The sequence below is a fragment of the Ruditapes philippinarum genome, unplaced genomic scaffold (assembly GCF_026571515.1).
Source record: "Ruditapes philippinarum isolate M1 unplaced genomic scaffold, ASM2657151v2 ctg2398_1_1_1_1, whole genome shotgun sequence".
Classification (NCBI taxonomy): Eukaryota; Metazoa; Mollusca; class Bivalvia; order Venerida; family Veneridae; genus Ruditapes; species Ruditapes philippinarum.
Window position 1 is genome coordinate 99,291 of NW_026865834.1, and position 22,873 is coordinate 122,163.

The 22,873-nt window shown below is 30.7% G+C and overlaps 1 protein-coding gene across 9 annotated transcripts in view; it reads right to left on the minus strand.

Annotated features, from left to right (window-relative positions):
* LOC132730492 (uncharacterized protein C21orf58-like) overlaps positions 1-22,873 on the minus strand; it is a 43,232-nt gene that overhangs the window by 2,364 nt on the left and 17,995 nt on the right. The window contains exons 5-9 of one of the 9 annotated variants that reach the window (XM_060716442.1): positions 18,848-19,114; positions 17,156-17,253; positions 10,632-10,732; positions 7,897-7,944; positions 4,120-4,258 (exon numbers count right to left, since the gene is read on the minus strand). In XM_060716442.1, coding sequence (XP_060572425.1) covers positions 4,159-4,258; positions 7,897-7,944; positions 10,632-10,732; positions 17,156-17,253; positions 18,848-19,114 — 614 coding nt within the window. In that variant the 3' untranslated portion in view covers positions 4,120-4,158. Of the gene's footprint in view, positions 1-4,119; positions 4,259-7,896; positions 7,945-10,631; positions 10,733-13,383; positions 13,584-15,163; positions 15,391-17,155; positions 17,254-18,847; positions 19,115-22,873 lie in introns of all 9 variants that reach the window. The other 8 variants (XM_060716437.1, XM_060716435.1, XM_060716436.1 and 5 more) reach the window with 8 other exon arrangements.

The window sequence follows — 22,873 nt, forward strand, 5'->3', positions numbered from 1 at the left end:
AGAAGACACAATGGCTTCTCCTATTGTCAACTAAGACAAGGCAGAAGAAACAAACAATGGCTTCTCCTATTGTCAACTAAGACAAGGCAGAAGACACAATGGCTTCCCCTATTGTCAACTAAGACAAGGCAGAAGAAACAAACAATGGATAACAGTGTGTAAACATGGTATTACATATACCTCTTACATTGAAAATCTATCTTTAACACTTTGCAAAAAAAAATCTGAAAATAACTGAAAAAAAATTAAGTTGAAAAATATATAATCTATCATTAATTTATAAAATTTTGTTCTAAAACTTATAAATTGAAATGAATAATTGAAATAAATAATTAAAAGAAAAAAATAAAGTAATTGAGTATGCATCTTTTTATTAAAAGGCTGTTAGTAAATTAGTTTGTATTAAATATGGTTATATAATGTAAGCATTTTGTGAGTAAGATTACAAACATGGTGCACAAGTATGAAAATAAAACTGAATTTTGTAAACCAGTCTCCTGAATTGATTGCATGTGATTGGTTGATAATAAATTCAAATTTTTGGCAATGTTCCAATATGAGACTGGTTTTCTAAAAGTCAGTTTTTAAAATTGTGTGATGGTTAATGTATAATGGAGACAATATCTAAAGGTTAGTCAAATATTATGTAAAGCTAATTAGAGCTAAAACTGTATGTGTTTAAAATACAAATCTTCTTCAGTGCAAGATAATATCTCAAACTTTTAATGAGCATACACTATTGATGACAATTTAAGATGTTTTATTACACGCTTTTCGGTGGTTTATAGAAATATATCAGTGATATAAAACTGGTAATTTCACTGTTTGAAACAGTGAAATTACCACTTTGATAATTTCACTGTTTTGAATTTAAGCCCGTTACGTTGTTTCAGTGAAATACCAGCGTGCACAGTACTGGGTACCAACTTAATGACGTGACGTCGTAAATGACGTCACGTTTTATTATTCTTTGGCGCGCCTTTCATTCAGTAAATAGGTTAAATGTCTTTTTAAAACGTTTCTTTGCATGTAATAAAAAGAAAATTTGTTTAGTTTAGTGTAAGATTGAAATATATTTCACCTTGTGAACACCAAAAGTTCATATTTCACTCGTGGCTGCGCCACTCGTGAAATATACCTTTTGGTGCTCACTCGGTGAAATATATTCCGATCCTACACTGAACTAAACAAATATCCTCTATTTAATACCACTGATTTAAGCAAACAGTTTATTTTTTGTCAATATCACTACTCTTCCCATATAGCAATATACCTAATTGAGATACTGAACAAACCATATCTGATAGGTAAATTTCACTATAAAACAACCAGCTATTATTAAGTCTTGTCAGATTGCAATGACTGGACATGAAGGCTGATCTGATATCATATGCTAGTATAGCATAATCAAGTCCTTATTCCATGTCCTTAAAACATGTTCATATCTCAAGTCCTAATTCCAAGACCGAATCACAAGTCCTAATTTGATAATTAAAAGCTCTAATCTCAATTCCTTATTGCAAGTCCTAATATCAGGTCATAACTGCAAGTTATATTCTCATATCCTAATATCAAGTCATAATTCCAAGTTCTAATATCAAGTCATAATTGCAAGTTCTATTCTCAAATCCTAAAATCAAGTCATAATTCAAAGCCCTGATCTCATTTGTCCTAATATCAAGTCAAAATTCCCATCCTTATAACAAGTTCTAATTTCATAATTAAAAGCTCTAATCTCAAGCCCTAATCTCAGAACATAATTGCTAATTCCATGAGTTGAAGGTTCCTGTCGCATATATCCTTGACGTAGATCTAATTTTTTAAATTCTTATCAAGAAACAGATTGAAAGTACTGAGGAAATAAAGTTATAAAGCAATGAGAGAAAGATACATGTCATGTTATTATTAATTTCTAGAGTGGTATGTTTTCCAATAGATCTATGTTAATATATTTATTAATTAATAAGACTTAATACACAATGCAGTCACACACAGAAGAGTATCCCTCTGTTCATTTCATATATAGGTAAAAACAATAAACAACCATGATAATACAGCAAAAAATGTTTAAATCACAAAACCCTAACAATATTCACCATGGCACTTGATGTGAAAGTTTGGTGGAAATTCTTTATGTAATGAAAGAGGAAAGAAAACCCAGGTGGCTTTTAGTTTGACAAATTGACAAATGTAGGCACCAGCATTCTTTTCTTTAGGAATTTCACCTTAACTTTCACATCAAGGTATATTGTCTGTTTTCTTTTTTGTAGTTGTTTTTTGTTTTGTTTTGTTTTCTGCAATATTTGGTGGAGAACCTGGTCTTGTGACTATTTTTTATCATCATAATAACCAGATTTTTCTGATGTTACACCCACTCAATAATCAAGTTACAAATTGAATTCACAAAGGAAACATTTTCTACAAGACTGTTAATAATAACATAAATGAACATATTTTAGATTCAGGGTCTAGGAGAATTGGCTAAGCTATAATGTGTGCAATAAATAGTTCATTAAGGTATTTAGTTCAGATATTAAACATTATCAAACATTTTAGATTCTACAGAAAAGATTATTAAACATAGTATGATCTTTATGGATGTAAAAATCACCTTACAGTATAGTCAACATTTTCAATGTTTTAGTAGTTTTAGGACTATGTTAAAAGAAAACATTGAAAAAAGACTTGAAAACAAAAAGAATATTGAATATAATGGCAAATCCAACCAATTCAAACCAAATAATATTGTAACAAAATGTTGTTTTATAATTATTTTTTTTTCTAAAAATAAAACAAATTTCAAAATTACCCTTTATCGTAATATATACTTGTACATGTGTACATGTATTGTCATGTTTTATAGAGAGTAAATTAAAAGTAGGAAATCAATCTTATGCCAATAATCAGATCAATATGTTACGTAATTCAAATTATATTGCATAAATTTTTTTATTTCATTTTCCTTTAACTTCACACCTATCATCATATTAATCAACATTTATCATGGACATTATCTTAAATGTATAAACTTTTACTTCAGTTAATGCCTAAAAAAAGAATTTGTATTGTGTACAAATGAACAATACTGATTCTTATTTCACAGCATCTTAATTGCCAATTTACTTAAGTTTTGTTATGAATGAGTATGTCTAAATTTCTCATCATAAATGATAAATATTATTTTTTAGAGGTGTCAGGTTTATCTGATTAAAAGGGTACGGTTGGTTTTTAGCTAAAAACCAAAAATTCAATCACCATTAACAGTTAGTAGGAAAAGTTTTAAATTGATTCTAAATATTACTTTAATTTTTTTCTATGACAAGATATGACAATTATTTTAGTTGTACTCAACAATGTATTTTTTCCGATCTGATCGAATACTGAACGAACCTACCTGAAAAAAGTTACTCCATATTCAGTTATGTATTGTTATCATTTTGAGTACAACAAAAATGAACAAAATGGCTTATCTTGTCATTAAGGATTAAAGTTAATGTTGATAATCTAAGAATTTTATTAGTATGGTCGGTTAAACGCTTATCACGGTTATTACATCGCCGTTTAAATGGTTAGCATTTTTTCTAACCGTGACACCCCTAATTATTTTTCCATAAATGCTGTCAATAAATCTAACTTACAAGTATAATCTAAGTAAAATGTCACAAGATATGATTAAAATATACATATGTTCAGTCACAATAAATAATGTTGTTACACACATTGGACATGAATCTTTCTGGTAATGATCAAGACTGACCTATAGAATAATTCTACTTGTTAATTACACAAAGAACATGCAAAAGAAACCCACTCTCTAAAGTCATATATTACACTGCAATTATTTACTAATTAAGGTATCTGTGCATAAATGTACATATGCCTTGGTGTAAAGTTAGGTACTTTGTATCATATACAGAGGCTTTCATGCAGTTAGGCACTTCTATTTGAAGCTAAATTGTGTCTCACTCTATTGAATATTGCAGAGTTGCTTAAAATAAAATATCTCAAAGGGGAGCGGTCAATTTGTGCTGGTGTGTTGTAACTATGATTTAAGCATTTCTGCGGAATATTGATATATAATTAATGTGAGGTTTGTGGGAAGCAGACGGGATACTGTACCAGGGTTTTTGTGGTGCATGATGGGATCTGCCATTGTTTTCATACATAATATTCATAAGAAGAGTAGGGATACGAATACGCATCTCCGTAGAGACCATAACCACCACCATAGAACTCACCCCTATATGGTGCCCCGCGTCTGAAATAAAGAAAAAAATAGTTCCATTATAAGTACATAATAAAGATTATGGTATTGTATCAAAATTATCATTATTTAACTAATTTTTCATACATTCCTCTGTAAACGATTCTTGTTTTTTTAACTTTTTTCGAACAACAATTCTATACAATGTCATTGTAAATGATATAAAAGGAGTGAAATTTTGCCAAAATATGCAGTCCTGTTCCATATTTTCTATGGCCCTTAAAGATTATGAGACCAATATTTTTACAAATCTATTCAAATCTACTAAGAGCCAACTCAATATTCTCAAGCTAGTGATACTTGTCACACAAAAAAATATCTGAAGAATAAAATCTCTGACAACATAGAATTTTTACTATCATTTCCAGAATAAGTTTTCTTTGAATCCTTTAACATCGTTAATGCAAAAATTTTAATGCCTAATTTTCCACTACAAAGCAAAGTGTTTCCAAATTTAAGTAAAAGGTTATACAAAATACATGTATATTATTTGTTTTTGACCCTTGCTTGCTGCCTTTTTATTTAGAATTGTTACTTAAGCCATAAAAAAACTATTTCTATTTATGAAAGCTTTGATAGCCAGTAGCAGCATTTGTTACATAAAAGTTGTTAAGTTTATATTTTATAAAATAAATTAGAATGTGATTTTCATTTTTTTGTATATGGACATGAGATTTAAATGTGACATAAAGTGTGCTTATTTCTATAATGTTATGTCACATGTGATATAAAGTGTGATTATTCAATGATAACACATAACTGTGTCACTTCATAAAGTGTGATTATTTCAATGATTACATATAACTGTGTCAAATGTGGCATAAAGTGTGAATATTACAATGATAAAACATAACTGTGTTACATGTGGCATAAAGTGTGATTATTTCAATGATAACATATAACTGTGTCAAATGTGGCATAAAGTGTGATTATTTCAATGATAACACATAACTGTGTCAAATGTGGCATAAAGTGTGATTATTTCAATGATAACACATAACTGTGTTAAATGTGGCATAAAGTGTGACTATTTCAATGATAACATATAACTGTGTCAAATGTGACATAAAGTGTGATTATTTTTCAATGATAACATATAACTGTGTCAAATGTGGCATAAAGTGTGATTATTTCAATGATAACACATAACTGTGTTAAATGTGGCATAAAGTGTGACTATTTCAATGATAACACATAACTGTGTCAAATGTGGCATAAAGTGTGATTATTTCAATGATAACACATAACTGTGTTAAATGTGGCATAAAGTGTGACTATTTCAATGATAACATATAACTGTGTCAAATGTGGCATAAAGTGTGACTATTTCAATGATAACACATAACTGTGTCAAATGTGGCATAAAGTGTGACTATTTCAATGATAACACATAACTGTGTCAAATGTGACATAAAGTGTGACTATTTCAATGATAACACATAACTGTGTCAAATGTGGCATAAAGTGTGACTATTTCAATGATAACATATAACTGTGTCAAATGTGGCATAAAGTGTGATTATTTCAATGATAACACATAACTGTGTCAAATGTGGCATAAAGTGTGACTATTTCAATGATAACACATAACTGTGTCAAATGTGGCATAAAGTGTAATTATTTCAATGATAACATAGCTGTGTCTTATGTGACATTAAGTGATCTTATTTCAATGATAACATAACTTTGTCACATGTGACATAAAGTGTGATTATTTCAATGATAACATAACTTTGTCACATGTGACATAAAGTGTGATTATTTCAATGATAACATAACTGTGTCAAATGTGACATAAAGTCTGATTATTTCAATGATAACACATAACTGTGTCAAATGTGACATAAAGTGTGATTATTTCAATGATAACACATAACTGTGTCAAATGTGGCATAAAGTGTGATTATTTCAATGATTACATATAACTGTGTCAAATGTGGCATAAAGTGTGAATATTACAATGACAACACATAACTGTGTCAAATGTGGCATAAAGTGTGATTATTACAATGACAACACATAACTGTGTCACATGTGGCATAAAGTGTGATTATTTCAATGATAACATAACTGTGACTTAAGTGACATTAAGTGATCTTATTTCAATGATAACATAACTATGTCACATGTAATATAATTAGTGTGATTATTTCAATGATAACATAACTGTGTCTTATGTGACATTAAGTGATCTTATTTCAATGATAACATAACTTTGTCACATGTAATATAATTAGTGTGATTATTTCAATGATAACATAACTTTGTCACATGTAATATAATTAGTGTGATTATTTCAATGATAACATAACTTTGTCACATGTAATATAATTAGTGTGATTATTTCAATGATAACATAACTGTGTCACATGTGAATTTTAATTGTAGTTAATTGTTAGTTAATTGAAATAGATGGACAGTGGGGGTTAAACTTTGCGACCTCTGGATTTGTAGTCAAAGAGTGTTGTAACCACCTGCTCTTACTGGCTTATATGGAATTTGATGACACTTAATTTTTATTATGGTTCAGTAAAATCATACATTTAAGGTAACATAGCAATCTAAATAGTCTAAACCAGACTGTTTTCTAGCATTTAGCATCTTACCTGAAGCAATATTACTGGGTAATCATGCTATAAATACCAATGAAAAGCATAGCTACTAATGTCATATACAAGACAAATTCTTAAAAGGCATATTTGAAAAATATTCCTGTAAAAGAAAATGTACCAACTTTTAAGTTTGTTTTCTATAGTAACAATACATTTGAAAGAAGAAATACATGTTGGTTGTATCAGTAACAATTTACAGTTTATGAAAAGAGTTCATTATCATACCTTTTACTATTTTTGCTACGTGTATTGTCTTATTTTAACTGTATTAAACTATTTCAGGCAAATTTAATATTATCTTAACACAAACTATAATTTCCATTTTTTCTTATCTAACTGTTATGATATATGGGTAAAATTATATTTCTGTTAAATTAATATGGCAAAAAATATCTGGACACATTACTAGTACAAAGACTTTGACCTTTATGTTGAACTTGTTACTACTGGTAGATGCATCAGTGAAGCATCAAGAAAATCTAGCACAAGCATTCTAAAGCTGTTCTATGGCCATTATTAATATGAAGGTGACTGACCTTAGACCTTAATCTTTGCAATAATTGCTATTGATTCAATATTTACATTGCATGCATGTTGTCAAGCTAAACCTTACTTTTTAAAGATTAAATTTTGTTCTTGTTGCAACATCATTTTTTTAGTAGACCATTTGACATGTCAGTAAATAGACAAGTCCTTGCAAGCTTTTAATCCTTTTAAACAATTTACAAGCTCAACACTTGTGTTACAGAAAAATTAAAATTACTATTAAGGTGTTTGCAAAGCATGTATATGTTATGCAGTTCTTTGTTCAAATTGTGACCAAACAAAAAAACAACATCAGTTAAAATGGCTGGACTACTTAAAGTAAAAATACTTTAGGTTATTTAATCTTTTGAACAAAATTTCAATTTAAACTTCTGGCCAACTAAAGCATAAATAAGAGTTAGTTCTTTGAACTAAAGCTGCATACAAAGTTATAAGGTATTTATGGTATCTGCCAATATCTAGCTCATTACTTACAATTCCATCGCTGGTACAGTTTCATATTGAGTTATAGTTTGTGGTCGTCTGTAATAAAGTATGCACAATCATGAAAAAATTACTTACATGCTTCCAAGATTGCAAATTGTAGAATCTACTGTACTTTAGTACAGTGTTAATGAAAAATTAAAGCCCATTTGAAAGCAATACTTCTAAATTCTTATTTTAACAATTACTTATTTTTTTGTAGTTAGATTCTACTTAAGTTTTTGTTAAAGGGGGTGTTTTTGTCTATGCACGCAATTAAAGCATTGAACTTTTTTTCTTGCTTTGTTGGACAAGGTAAAAACATGTTTCTTTCTGATTATACTACTGAAAGGTCTACAGTCTCAGAATTAAAATTTGGAATGAACAAAAAAAAACTAACAAAAAATCTCAAAAGACTTTTTCAAGATCTATCTAATTATTGATAAAATTTTGGTTGTTTTTTTATTCCAATGCTTGCAAACAACTTTCATACTGTATTTTTTTCCAAATTGAATGCAAGCCACATCAATCCTTTCTAGATTAGAGTACCAAATCTTACTTAAAACCATGTATAACCTTCTTATCCTGGCAAATCAGCAGTTGTAGGAGAAAGGTCTTATTACAATAACAAGTATGTTATTTGTATAAAATATCACAGAAAAACATACATATAAAATGTATTATGCTATTATGCAAGGGGTTAAATATTGCTTACTTGACCTCTGCTGAACAGCTTGATTTATATTAAATGATTGGCCAATATAATTTGACTTTCTTTTCTACATAACATATAAAGCACTTCAGATAATAAACTTTAAATAATGTTTAAGGTGATCCTTTTTTATTTCTAAGAAATTATTCCAATCAAATTGTATCTGCTCAATATGTATACAAGTTTGTTTTCATTACATTTAAATTACATAAATGTATATAAATTTGGAGATAAAAGAATGCTTGCTTAAAGGGGATGGTTGAAAATATAACATGCATCTAATATAATTTTTCTGCAGTTGTTTATGTGTAGGACTAACTTACTGACAATATGTTTGAAAAGAATGTGAAAATAACTTACATGTCACATTAATGGCTTACCATGTAGTATAACTATCGATGTGGACAGGGTTGTCTAAATTTATATATATTTGACTACTTAGGGTCTGAGAAAAAGAACTTACCTCACATCATAAATGCGACAAAAGATGACTGTTTACCAGGTGTGTATGCAAACTACATGAACATTTTAAACTGTTCACTTGTGTTTCCCTTAGCAATGCAAGTGTTTTAATATGTGCATTTCTACATCATAACTACCAAAACTAAAGCATGTTAGAGCTGTTTTCTATTAAAGCTAAGATCATGATATTTATTATTGCAGCAGCATAATTTATTAAATTGTTAGTTGCATTACAAAACTCCCTGCCTCCATTCTACGACCATTGCTCTTTTAAGCGGTTGATCAGTAAAATTTATTTAATTCAATGTAGTTTTACAAGTAACTGTTTTTTGTTTGGATAATGTTAAAAAGCAAAAATGGCTTAAAATGTGTCATTATTACTTAGCAGAAAACATTTTGTACTTTTGCAGCAAATTCTGAAAATGTTTACAATGATGGAGGAGATCTGATTTAACATAGCATTATATGTGAAGTGAAAGCTGATTACAAATATAACTTACTCTAAATTTGTCATATGACGACCCCTTACTGTATATAGTAGGGTGGTTTGGGTTGACTGGGTGAAGAATTTATAAATCAATGAAAATAAAGCTTACTTAGATAATTTATGTATTGACAGCACCATGATTTGGCATTGCTTGAGTGAGGTAAGCAGAAATACATGTAATACCTACCCATTATTGCAGGCATAATGGAATGGATTGGTGTGGTGCGGTGTGGCATGTGGTGTGTTCTGGTGTGGTGTGGTGTGTTCTGGTGTGGTGTGGGTGTGGTGTGGTGTTGGTGTGGTGTGGTGTGGCATGATGTGGTGTGTTCTGGTGTGATGTGGTGTGTTCTGGTGTGGTGTGTTCTGGTGTGGTGTGGCATGTGGTGTGGTGTTGGTGTTGGTGTGGTGTGGTGTGTTCTGGTATGGTGTGGTGTGGCATATGATGTGGTGTGTTCTGGTGTGGTGTGTTCTGGTGTGGTGTTGGTGTGGTGTGGTGTGTGGCATGATGTGGTGTGTTCTGGTGTGGTGTGTTCTGGTGTGGTGTGGCATGATGTGGTGTGTTCTGGTGTGGTGTGTTCTGGTGTGGTGTGTTCTGGTGTGGTGTGGTGTGGTGTTGGTGTGGTGTGGTGTGGCATGATGTGGTGTGTTCTGGTGTGATTTATTCTGGTGTGTTTTTTGTGTGTGATGAGTTATTGTGTGTAGTTATGGTGTGCTGGTAACATGTTGGCTATTGGTATGTTACTGATGTGGTTACATGATCTGATATGGCATGGCATACCTTAACTGAAATGAGGAAGGGTGTAAGGCAATATACTTACATGTCAGTTGCAGTCATTGCATTATGACCACACATCATGTTATTCAAGCATTATTGTGCTATAACTTACATTATGTTCATCACAGGTACAGGCATTCTAATGGTTACTAAATAAAATATATCATTTGTTCGTGATGTATCAAAATCTCTACTAAACACAGTCATACTTACATACCCATTGTTCGAACTGTCAGATAGTTAGCTTATTAGTAGCTTCCACTGGGTGGGGTAATGTTTTTCAATGTCTATAGAATACAAACATGACTTACATGTCCATAGCAGGCATAGTGGTATAGTGTTGTACTTGGGGTTGACTGGGTGGGTTAGAATAATGATGATGATGTACTGCTCCTCCTGCCAGTCTCGGAACCTGCAGCGCAAAAAATAATATCTCAGTAAATACATGTATGACATAGAAAAATAGTACATAGTGCATATAAACAGAGTTTATTTATTCTAAAAGTTTACTGAAGTAAAGGAAAAGTCTTAATTATTAATAAAGATATGTTAAGATGTAATTTTTTGTAACTTTTTAAAATTCTTAAAACACTTAAGGTTGATTGTAAAAGATATCAAAACTAAAACTTAAAACTTAAGTACCTTAGAAAATTTATATAGCAATGTTAGCCAAATGAATTTTTTATAAGTTCATAAAATATGCAAATCAAAATTGCATCATTATTTTTGTGTTATATTTTATACATATGGTGGTCTATTTTGTAAACAAAGTTAAATATGTCATTTCAATTTTAGAAATTTAATAGCTTTTCTACATTCAAGTGTTTCATTTGCAAACTAAAGACTGGAATTGATATATCATAAGTAAGCTAGAGAATATATAGGCGTATATTGTAAGTAAGCAATATTTGATGAAATTAAGAGTATCTAAAGTTTTATCTACTACGACAATCAGCAAATGCTCTTGATTGTTTTTTTCTTATGTCAGTTGAAGAAAAAAAAGGATACTTTCGATAATTGATAATAAGACACCAACGTGGATCTATGTCACTTCAATACTGAGCGAATGGAAAAGTGAATATTCATATTCAATGGAAATGGTATATAATCATATGCCAGTTATCATGCAATGATTTATTTAGCTCTTGTAGAGGCTTATCACATTATAAACTCCTTTGACCTGCTAATGTAACAGACTGTTTCCATTTATATATTTAATTTGTAGTGAACTATATCAAAATCATTCCTGTAAAGTTTGTTCAAAATCTTCCTAGTCATTTTGGAAGAAATGTGGTTTAAAGAAATTATGGCTTACAGCACATGACTGTCACTGATGATCCACACTGGTGATAAAAAAAAGCCCCTTCTCCTGGCGATGAGTGAAGGATGAGGGGCATTACTTGAGAAGAGCTGGAGGCTGAGCATGTACACATGGCTATATTTGGAAGTCAAGATAACATGCTAGTGTGTACATACACACGTGAAAGCCAGAGGCTTTATGTGAGATAATATCAATTTTGAAGTGATATAAAGCTCTGTTAAGGTGAGCTAAAAAACTGATTGACATAGCAGAACTTATAAAACAGCACAATGACAACTTGTATTTAAAGTGTGACAAGTTTGTGACTGTGTTGTATTATTGCCTAAAGAAGAAAGCTTCAATAGAAAACAAAAAGAAATTCAGGTTATTAGAGGATTAGTGGATTAGTGTTGATTAAAGAAAAAAGCTTACTATCATATAAATAAAGGTGTTACATAGCAGTGTGATTTTTTACTATAAAGTTCTGAAAAAGTATGATTTGATGTGCCTTTTTGTGTATCAATTGTATAAATCTAATCCCTAGTGTTTATATACACTAATCAAACAATAACTCTATATCATGAAAAATAAGAGACATTCTGGAAAATATGTTACAAAATTGTTCCAAATTTACTGCATTTTGATCTGCATGTTCTTTTTTGAACAAAATCACAGAGGAAAATTAAGAATTTCAAGAAATTCACAAAAAGTTTTCAAAAATAATGATCAATAGTTCAAAAAATAAATAAAAAAGCCTTGACTTTGTAGGACATGAAATTAAAAAGATAATAATTTAAATGAATTTGAGCAAATTAGAAAAAAAAGATGCATTTATTCTATGTTAAAGTGCAGTTGTTATAATTATATGCTGGCGCTAATTTCTATAAAATTATAAAATGCAAACAAAAGTAATGCTTTATAGATATGCATAAAGCAATGGCAGGCATGTATTTAACTAAAGCTTTACATTGACATACTCCTGTGTTTAAAAGCTAAAGTAGTAAAACAAATAAAACTATATTCATTTCATTAAATGTATCTTCATTTTTCTGTACAGAATTTGATTCACAACCATACTATAGGTTTAAATGTAACCTCTACATTAATTGGCCTTCAATCCGATTCGGAAATATACCTGTAATATATGATGCTTTTAAGTTGCCAAGAAAATTACAATGTCCAAACGGCCAAGAAAAACACAACGATTAATGTGAACATGTCCCATTAATTAATTGATAAATTATTAAATGATTAATTAATATGACAATATGACCACTTAAAATAACTTATCATCATGCAGACCATCTTTTCACAAAAAATATGATCATGAAATTATTGAAACAAAAATATTTCAAACTGATCAGCATTCTTTTTTATTTATTTTATCTTAATAGAATATAATGAATACATCTTTATATTGTTAAAAGAAAATCCTTTCATAAATTGGTCAAATAAAAAGTTGTCAACCAAATTAAAACTTGTACAATTATTGTTAAAATAAATATTTGAAAGATAAGTGTACTGAAGATATGCATATTGTTACATTATTGTTTATTGAGTTGAATTCAACTTAAATTTCTCTTTACTCAAAATTTTCATTTAAATTCCATTTAAACTGCACTTTTTATCACATAGAATAAATGTCTTTTTTTTCACCAATTTTAGCACATTAAATTCCATTTTTTTTGTCCATATTCCAACATTCAAAAGTTATATTATATCTAAATATAGAGAGTTTGTCAATAATAACATGTTCTTCGTACACAAGACCCGCAACCACAGCCATGATGACCATGACCATGATGGCCGTGGTGTCCATGGTGACCATGATGATGTCCATGACTGTCATGGCTATGTGAGGAATGTTGGGGACGGTCAGCTGTTCCCATTTGATTCAACATCATTTTCTGCATCACCATCTGATGCATTTGAGCATTCTGCATCATCATCATCTCTCCAAATTCTGTAAGTGTTAGAAACGTTTTAGTAAATACAAGGGCACCTGCCAGCTTTTCTCTTAACTATTTTATGTTTTTTAATCTTTCAGTTCTTTTTTTTTCTTTTCTTTCTTCCTAATGCATGTTTAAAGAGTCTTAAGCCTGCTCATAACAAATTTGACCACTTCCTTATTTATACATTTTACAAATTTTCTGCTTTTCAAATAATTTCTTTTACAAAAAACAATAGCAATTCAATTTTTCACTTCCCCCACTTATAATATTAAAATTTGAAAACTTTTTAAATTTTTGTACAAAAAAAAAATGTACAAAAAAAAATGTACATATGTTTAAAGCTCATTGTCAATTTCAAAAAAGAAAGTATTGCATTTTATGATGTTGTTGTTTTAAACCAAAAAAAAAAGAGAAGAAAAGAAACCAAACTCTAAAATGGTCTTCATATACATGTACATTTAAAAACCTGTAAAAACATTCAAATGTAACATTCCAATTTGTTTAAAACATGTAGTTACTGAAGAATCTAATTTTTCTGAATTTCAATTTTTTTAAAGAGTCTCAGTAACAGGGAAGATGAGATGTAAAAATCTGATTCTGTTTCAGATATTCGAGGTTTTCATTTGTCAAAACTTTAGTCCTAACCATCAAAGCTGGCAGGTTTATATTTTTAGTTTGAGTCTACAAATTAATGACTAAGGTGCAATATGCCATTTAGAAGCATAGTAACAAGCAGATATTACACGCAGCTGCTGTGCAGAGACACTACAATAAGTACATGTTTTAATCAAAGTTTTATATACTGTAACATCCATGAAACCTTGTTCTTGCATAATACAAAATCGTGGGCTCACAAATAATACTTATCATATATTTATACATATATATATAGAAAAAATCGCACAAAAAATCTCTGGACTTCAACCACTCCCGCTCATGACTTTCTTTCTTTCATATATACATGTATATATATCCTTAACTAACAATTTAACATCTTTCTTAAAAGTAACAGATTTTCATTAGATCGTACACAAGATTTTTGTTATGTTTCTATAATGGCTTATTCTAATATACAAGAGGAAATTTCATGGATATTACCTAACAGTAAAGCATTCAAAACTAGAAGATGGCATTTAAAATGGCTACATTAATGCCATGGCAATGCAATACCATGGTGATATAAATGCCATGACAATATGGTGTGATACCATGGCAATATGCTATCATGGCAAAATTATACCATCATGATACAGGTTTATGCCATGTCATTTTGTAAAAGCAACATATTTTGATGTCATGGCAAAAATGAACATTGCCATGGCAACATCATAGTCATGAGGTCATGGCAACATCATAGTCATGAGGTCATGGCAACATCATATGAGGTCATGGCAACATCACATGAGGTTATGGCAACATCACATGAGGTCATGGCAACATCACATGAGGTCATGGCATCATCATGTGAGGCCATGGCAACATCACATGAGGTCATGGCAACAATATATATATGTCATTGAAATAATATGCTAAGTTATGACAACAAACTATAATGTTATGGCAACAGTAATGTCATGGCAAGACAACATACAGGGAGGCAGTGGTCATAACAGCCAATGGCACCATGTCCACAATGTCCGTGGACACCATGTGCCGAACAACATCCGGAACCACAATCATGGCAGGAATCATGGCATGAGGAGCCATGATGGTTGTGGTTATCGTAACACTCTTGGCGACCAAGATTTCCCAACATCAGTTTCTGCATCACCATTTGATGCATTTGAGCATTCTGCATCATCATCATCTCTCCAAAATCTGCCGGATAATAAATTATCAATATTAATCAGAATATTTTAAAGATCTATTTTTCCACAGAATGATGTGCACTGACAATACTTCAAAGTTATGCCAATGTGGAAATAAAAACATACCTATAGAAATAAATATCATTATATGTTCCTACAAAAATTGTAAACAGTATACATGTATATAGATAAAATTAAAGATGAGGTTCTTTAAAACTATATAATAGGTCATCCTTAGAAAGTCTTTATTTGCAAATTACAAGAATCAAACTTTTAACAGTGATTAAGGTACATTAATATTACTAAAACAATTCTATGTTAATAAAAAACAATATCCTTTGGAGCAGAACTGTGAAAGAAAAGTTTATCAAGGTATTTTCATGGTTTTCATGGTAAAACAAACAAAAACTTCTTAAGGGATGACCTTACAGCCTGCAAAACAATGATTATTGTAAGAACATTTAGAAACAAAGAAACACAACAATTATCAGCTGTCTGTTTTATACTTATTTCTAAAATGGGAACTGAAAATAAATAGTGCACTGTGCATAAAATGCAAAAAGTGGTATGAAAATATATTTTCTAGCTCTGGCAAGTTGGGAGGAAATAGTTTCATAAAAAATAACATTTGGGGTACAGTCTACAGTAGGTTATACATACTATAAAAGCAATTTGTAAGGGGCAACCATTTAAGTTAGAGCTGGTGAATTTTTTTAGATGAGCTAAAGGTATAATATTCTTATAAATATAAGCATATTTATTCCTCCTTTGTCAAATACTAGTGTTGTATTTTCTTTTTGATAACATTAACAGAATAAAAACTAGTTAAATTGTTGCTCCTTTGGTCCTTAACTTCGGCAGAATAGAAAAGACAAAAACTGTAAAGAGGGGCAAAAAATAACAAATGCTAGCTCTTAGCATAGATATCTTGTATTAAAAGCCAAGGTAAGTCCAAAACATCTACAATATAAGAACAAGGTAATTAGGGAATAGAAAAATATAAACTGGCTCTTCAGGAGGGAGGTAGTCTTACTGCTGTTTCTGCCTCCTTTACAGCAACTTTGTTGTCATGGTTTGAGTGGTTACCATGGCTTGAGTGGTTGCCAGGCAACACATGTAGCAACATCTGATACATGACTAAATGGTGCATCTGAGCATTTTGTAACAATAACAGGTCTAGATAATCTGCTGAAAAGAATATATTTCCAATAAAGAATATACAATTTCGACAATTTGATTTTGGAAATACAAAGAATAATAAAGAGTTCTTGGCCGAAAGGCTGTGCTTTAAATTGGTCTTCAAGCAGAAGATTTAGCATATTTTGATATTCTGAAAACTGCATGTTTAATTTGAGTAGTTATGAATAACCATTTTTGTACATGTATATCCTTTTTTTAAAAAATGACCAATGAACAGCTTTTGTCCTGAAAGACATGATATAACTCTATTTTCCTTAAGCATTTACCTTTCCTAGCACACTTTATATTCTGCAGATTTATACTATTAGACTCAAAATACAGTTCATTATATGTTGCAACATAAACCCCTCACCAAAAATGTTATCATTAATTCAGTGCAGTAAGTCATTTTCCTTCAAAACACTGCAACTGTACCTTAACCAAAAACTCAAATTATTTAATTCAAACAGAGATTTTGTGCAGGAGATACATTGCACACATAAAAGGTGACCAAACACTGTATTAGTGTCCTTTTCCTTTTTGTTAACCCCAAATTCCATATTAATTTCAACAAGAGACTGTGTACAATATATTACCCCCATTGGATCAGTAATTGTACCACCATTGGCTAAAGTTTGTTGCATTATCATCTGATGTAGCTGGGCATTTTGCATCAACATCATGTCCATAAAATCTATAGTGTATAATATTATCCTAAAATATCCCTCATATAGTATATAGGACTATTCAAAATTTTAACATTTATTTTGGTGTGCTAAGTTTGTGTTTCTTTCAGTGTAATAAATTGTTATAAACTTCTTCTAAGCCAATTGAAGATAAGCCAGAAGATTATTTGCTCCCACAAAAGGCCACCAAACATGTATTACAGTGTCCCTTTTGTTAACCCAAAATTATATGTTAATTTCAACAAGAGACTGTGTACATTTATACATCTCCAATTGGATCATTCTTATACAAATTATGAAATAAATATAATTTGCCCAGGATGTTTTCTCAGAAATCACACATTATTGTTTTTGCATAGACAGAAGCCATAAAAAGACATTTTCCCATAGAAAAAATTCCCATTTAATAATGAAATTTCACAAATAATTTAACTATTTTCCCAAATCAGCTAATTTTTCCTTTATATTACAAGTAAAGGCTTTCACAATAGTTAACTTGAAATGCATGTTAAACAGACATTAACAAAGTAAGGCTAATTGTGAATTTAAAACAAGTCTTATTGTATTGTGAATATATTTCAGTGTAAAATTTAGACCCTGCCTTATAGGCTAACAGTGTTATAGCTGAGTAAATAAAGACATAGATACAACAATCTTGCATCAATACACTGCAGTGTTTAATATAGACTCCTGAAGCTCTTTATTTTCAATACAACTCATCATAAACATTTGTGTTTTATGTAAAATTGGACCTCTTCTGCATCATAAATGTATTAATAAAGAAAGGCTTAGTGACAGAGAGGTCAGAGATTCGTTTAAATATCACTTTCATTTCACTCAATGTAATTTTTGCCAAGGTGAAGCCCATTCAGTAAGTTGGTATTTTCTCACGCAGTTTTGCGAGAAACTTACACAGTGACAATAAAAATGTCTCGTGTAATACTAATTTTGCTTTTAATTTTTAATGTAAATCTGACCCTCCACTGAGAACTTTTTTAATTGTCCCCCTAGTAATTTTAGTAATTTACTTATAACTTAAATCTGGGCTAGTGACTTTTGCTGTTTTAAGAAATGTTGGCTTTAATTTAGTCAGATTTCTTAATGAAGTATATGTAACAAAATAAAAAAAAATGTTGGCTTTAATTTAGCAAGATTTCTTAATGAAGTACATATGACACAATAAAGAAATGTTGGCTTTAATTTAGCAAGATTTCTTAATGAGGCAGTGTACATGTCAAATAATAGGATTTTTTTGCCATAAGACCCATCATGGCACGGGTGATATCTGTATATAATAAATTTTCCTTACATTTTATATATTTAATAACTGAATTAATAAAGTGAAGAAATGTCACTTTTGACCTGAGCTAATTTATTAAGCTAATTGCCAAAATAATGAGAAGGAATAATATGATTTTTAACCCTTACATGTTGTAATCACTTGTTTGAAAGTTGATATTATATAAATCATGTCTATAAATCTTCCAAACCAAACAAGTCCTAACAATGCCAGAAACCTCTCCCTTTTATCCATGAAACCAGTCTGTAACTATGGTATCATAAAATTATTATAAAAATAAAATAGAAAGGAAAAGACTATACCTGCTTTGTCAAACATCCCCTTCTTCTCCGGGGGCGGTCCTCCTAGATTGTGTATTATTGGGGCTTGATAGCCTCCTGCGATTATATGGGGTGGGGCCGGAGCCTGAATTATCTGTGGGGCAGGCTGCTGCATAGGTATTATTTGAGGGGGTTGTTGTTGTTGAACTATAACTGGGGGTGCTCGTTGTTGATTTATTGGTGGCAAGTAGCGTGGATTTCTGTCTGTTGCAACTTTATGTTCTATAACATGTTTCACTTGGGACATTTCTGAAAATATAGAATAAAAATCAACAAAATAATACCTGCAGACAATAATAATTGCAGACAAGATTTACTTATTTTGAAGGAACACTTTAGGTAAGTATTTCTAAGGCACAGTGAAAGAATGTGCAGCTCTGGGTATGACTGTGGTATGCATATCTATAATTACCTTATTAGCACTTATCCCCTGAATTTGTGTAGTGGATTTGCCCTCCTTTGAATTTGGAATCATCCATTCAAATATTAAGGGATTTCAGTTTCAGAATACAACAATTGAACTACCAACAGTATATAGGGCCAGATCAGACTGCTCAGTTGTGCAGGCTGGCCTGGCTCTATACTGGTGACAAAGCCTGATAACTTGTGGTTCAAGCTGGGTGAGGGTAAAGTTCATGACCTTGTTCAGAAAGGTCAATGTTGCCTTCATAAATGGATGTGACAGAAAAACACCAAAATCTAAACATACATGTAGTTCCTTTTCAAAATACTTGTTATTCATTATATATTTTTGTAAAGTAATGGTAATAAATTGGAATACCTTACAATGACAATACTAAAAAGTCATCAATATACTTCAAAGAAAAACATAATAAAAGTACACTGTGGAATACAATACAATTGGGAAATGACAATATTAAAAAGGTACCATATGAACGTCAAAGAAGAAAGAAAGGTATAATGAACCTATTGAAAATCTTACATCAATATTAACAATGAACACAATAAAAAAACTTGTCTGAATAGGACATTTTATACAATAGTACATCACATTTATCATAGCTGCCAGTTTATTGTATATGTTTTCACTCTTTTTCTTCTATTTTTTATTTGTTTGGGTCGTCAGACCAAACAAATAATGGTAGCGAAATTTCAGACCCTGATGCTGTTAATTGCAAATGCCGAAAGTAGTCCACTTTTTTTAAGGGGTTACTTCCCTTTATATGTACACTAACGCCGTAAAAATTCAGGGGAGATCACTGCGTAAAGATTGTCAAATGACAGGAGCATTAATTTTCAAGCAAAATAGTTCCCGAATGGTCGAAGATTTCTAAGATTGTTTTATTCTTTACAGATATACATGATTATAGTAAGCTCCATGATTATTTACATCTGTGTTAAACAACAGATAAGGCGTCGAAACAAACCCTTATTTAGAATAGTATGGTTTTCTTCAGGCCATTAACATATAACTTCACCGTGGCCGAGGGGATTGCACTCTCGCTTAGGAATTGAGAGGTCTGAAGTTCAAATCCCAGTTGAGGCAGCCAATTTTTTTTCATTTTTTAAGTCAAATAAACATTGAATTGAATATCATTGTTACAATTAGTCTTATAGCCAATTTACTACAGTTAAAACACTGGAAAGCATTGGTGGCACTATACAAAAACAAATTGGTTTATAATCTGAGACCCAAACAAATTCAGCGCCTTCTGTGCTTTAATCTATTTTTGTAATTTCCTTATAATAACAACAAGCATAGTTAACAATAAACCCTGCAGTTCTTGAAAATATAACAACAAGACAACAAGAAAATTGAAAATAATACTGTAACAGCATTTTAAAATAATTCAATAATTCAGTGATAAAGGAGGATCAATATTCTTTATTGAACAAAAAGACACATGAAGGGACATTATATAAATGTAAAAGTTTGTTGACTATTTACATTTTTAAGAAAAACTTGAAACTTGGCAGGGGAGTCAATCTTTACACCTAATGTCAATAATCAAAATCTGAATGATTACTAAGGTGCAAAGCAATGTCTTTTAGGATAAAAGTCCCTGAATATCCATCAGATAAGTGAAAACATGTCTACTGAAAGATGTACAAGCTTGAGAGGTTTAAATTGCATCAATCACTTAATCTATAAGAATCCTAGTGATTAGACTTTGCCAGCAGTATAAAACAGCCTGATCTGAGGCTCTTTAAGTATTGTAAGGTCTGTTTTTTTATTTCAATATTGAAATTCTTTAACTTTGAATGGACTGGTCCAAATTTTAAAGCATAGCTAATGAGCTCTTCAAAAGTTACTGGTGTTTAAATATTTAAATGTCTAACACATCCAAGTCAGTATGTTCTTCTGTATCATTTAACCAGATTTGTAACTGTTGTCTGACTTTTTTCTGCATTCAAATATTAAGATCCCTTAAATCAACAATCTACTGTCCTAAATTAATTACAGGACAAGTTCATAACAAAATACAGAAGGGTAAATGCTGTTGTAAACTCGTCTGCATTAAACAAGAAACCAGTTTACATCCAGATAAAACCGGTCTAACAAAAAGCAACCATTCTGATACACATCATTATAATTCAACCTTTAATCTGCTAATGTATTTATAACAGTAATCCATTCAGGTACAATTTGAATCACTGTCAATTGCCTACTTTAAAGACATTGATAGAATCAAAATGCTGAAATGATGCAGCAAACATTAAGGAGTCTGGTCAGAGACTGCATGGACATTATGAATACAGCAGTCTGACCTTGTACTGATGAGACAACATCACCATTTTTTGAGCGATCAGAGACTAAAATTGAAAGAGACTATCAGTAAAACATATTACATTTTAAAATAAAAAGTATTTGACACATAATGACTAAAATAAACTTTACTATAAGCCTAACAATGACAGCTCAACAGTAAAATCAAGTTAATATGCTATTGCTATAATACGAATCAAGTTGTATTTTCTCTAACATCTCTAATTTGATCTTTGATCTCGTCATTATTGTATTATAATAATATAACACTTGATTGGAAATAAAAGTCATATTACTCTATTCTATTTTATTTTATTCTGAGTCATCAGAATTCAATTGTTACAGATCTCACAAACAACTGCTTTTGACCAAAACACTTAGACCTCATATCACATCCTTTGTACATGTTTAATGTTTTATAGAAGGCATGAATGATGAAAACTTCATTTTGGTCAAACAAAAGGTCACATTGACCAGTTTCTCTCATAGATTTATCATGTTGATCTAGACACCTGGTATAACTTTTAAGTTGTTTTAAGTTGTTTTGTGCATTTTCATGGGCAGAACACAGTGAAATACCTGACTTTTAAGAAGCTAGGCATGTCAAGAGGTGGCTGCATGTAAGGGGGCCAAAATGACTGTCTCATATGCATTTTGCATGGGCCACCTCAAAACTTAGAAAACACACTCTTTGTTTTATATGATAAAACTTATAATGATTGCCTCAAATTCAAAATAAGCCTTCTTATAACAATCATGATGACAACCCTGCAGAAGATGTTTTTATTTTTGTTTAAAACATTATCTACACTCTAAGTTATAATTCTATCCCAAAACTTCTAACAATATAGTACATGTACTGTTAATTAAAAAGACAAATTCAATGTTAATCATCAAATTGTATAAACAATTAAAATCAAACATTTGTATCAAAAATTTTTAAAAGTAACAATGCTATAAGAATATGTTGCGACATGTTTATCATTGACACAAAACTATGGTACCTCCCTTTCACCCAACCGTAAAATCGACGCTAACAACGATGAAACTAAAGAGGCTACATTAAAACAGAATCTGATCAAACAAAAACGGTTAATACGATAAAGGTATAAATATTAAAATAAAAGAATCAAGTACCTGAGCGACAAGAAGAGTGGTCATCTTGAATATAATCTTTAACAACTTTGTCGCCAACATCAGTTAACCATTTCTCCGTTATCATACTACCATATTAAATCATTATAACTACGAGAAACCCGAACATACACACGTAAATTATC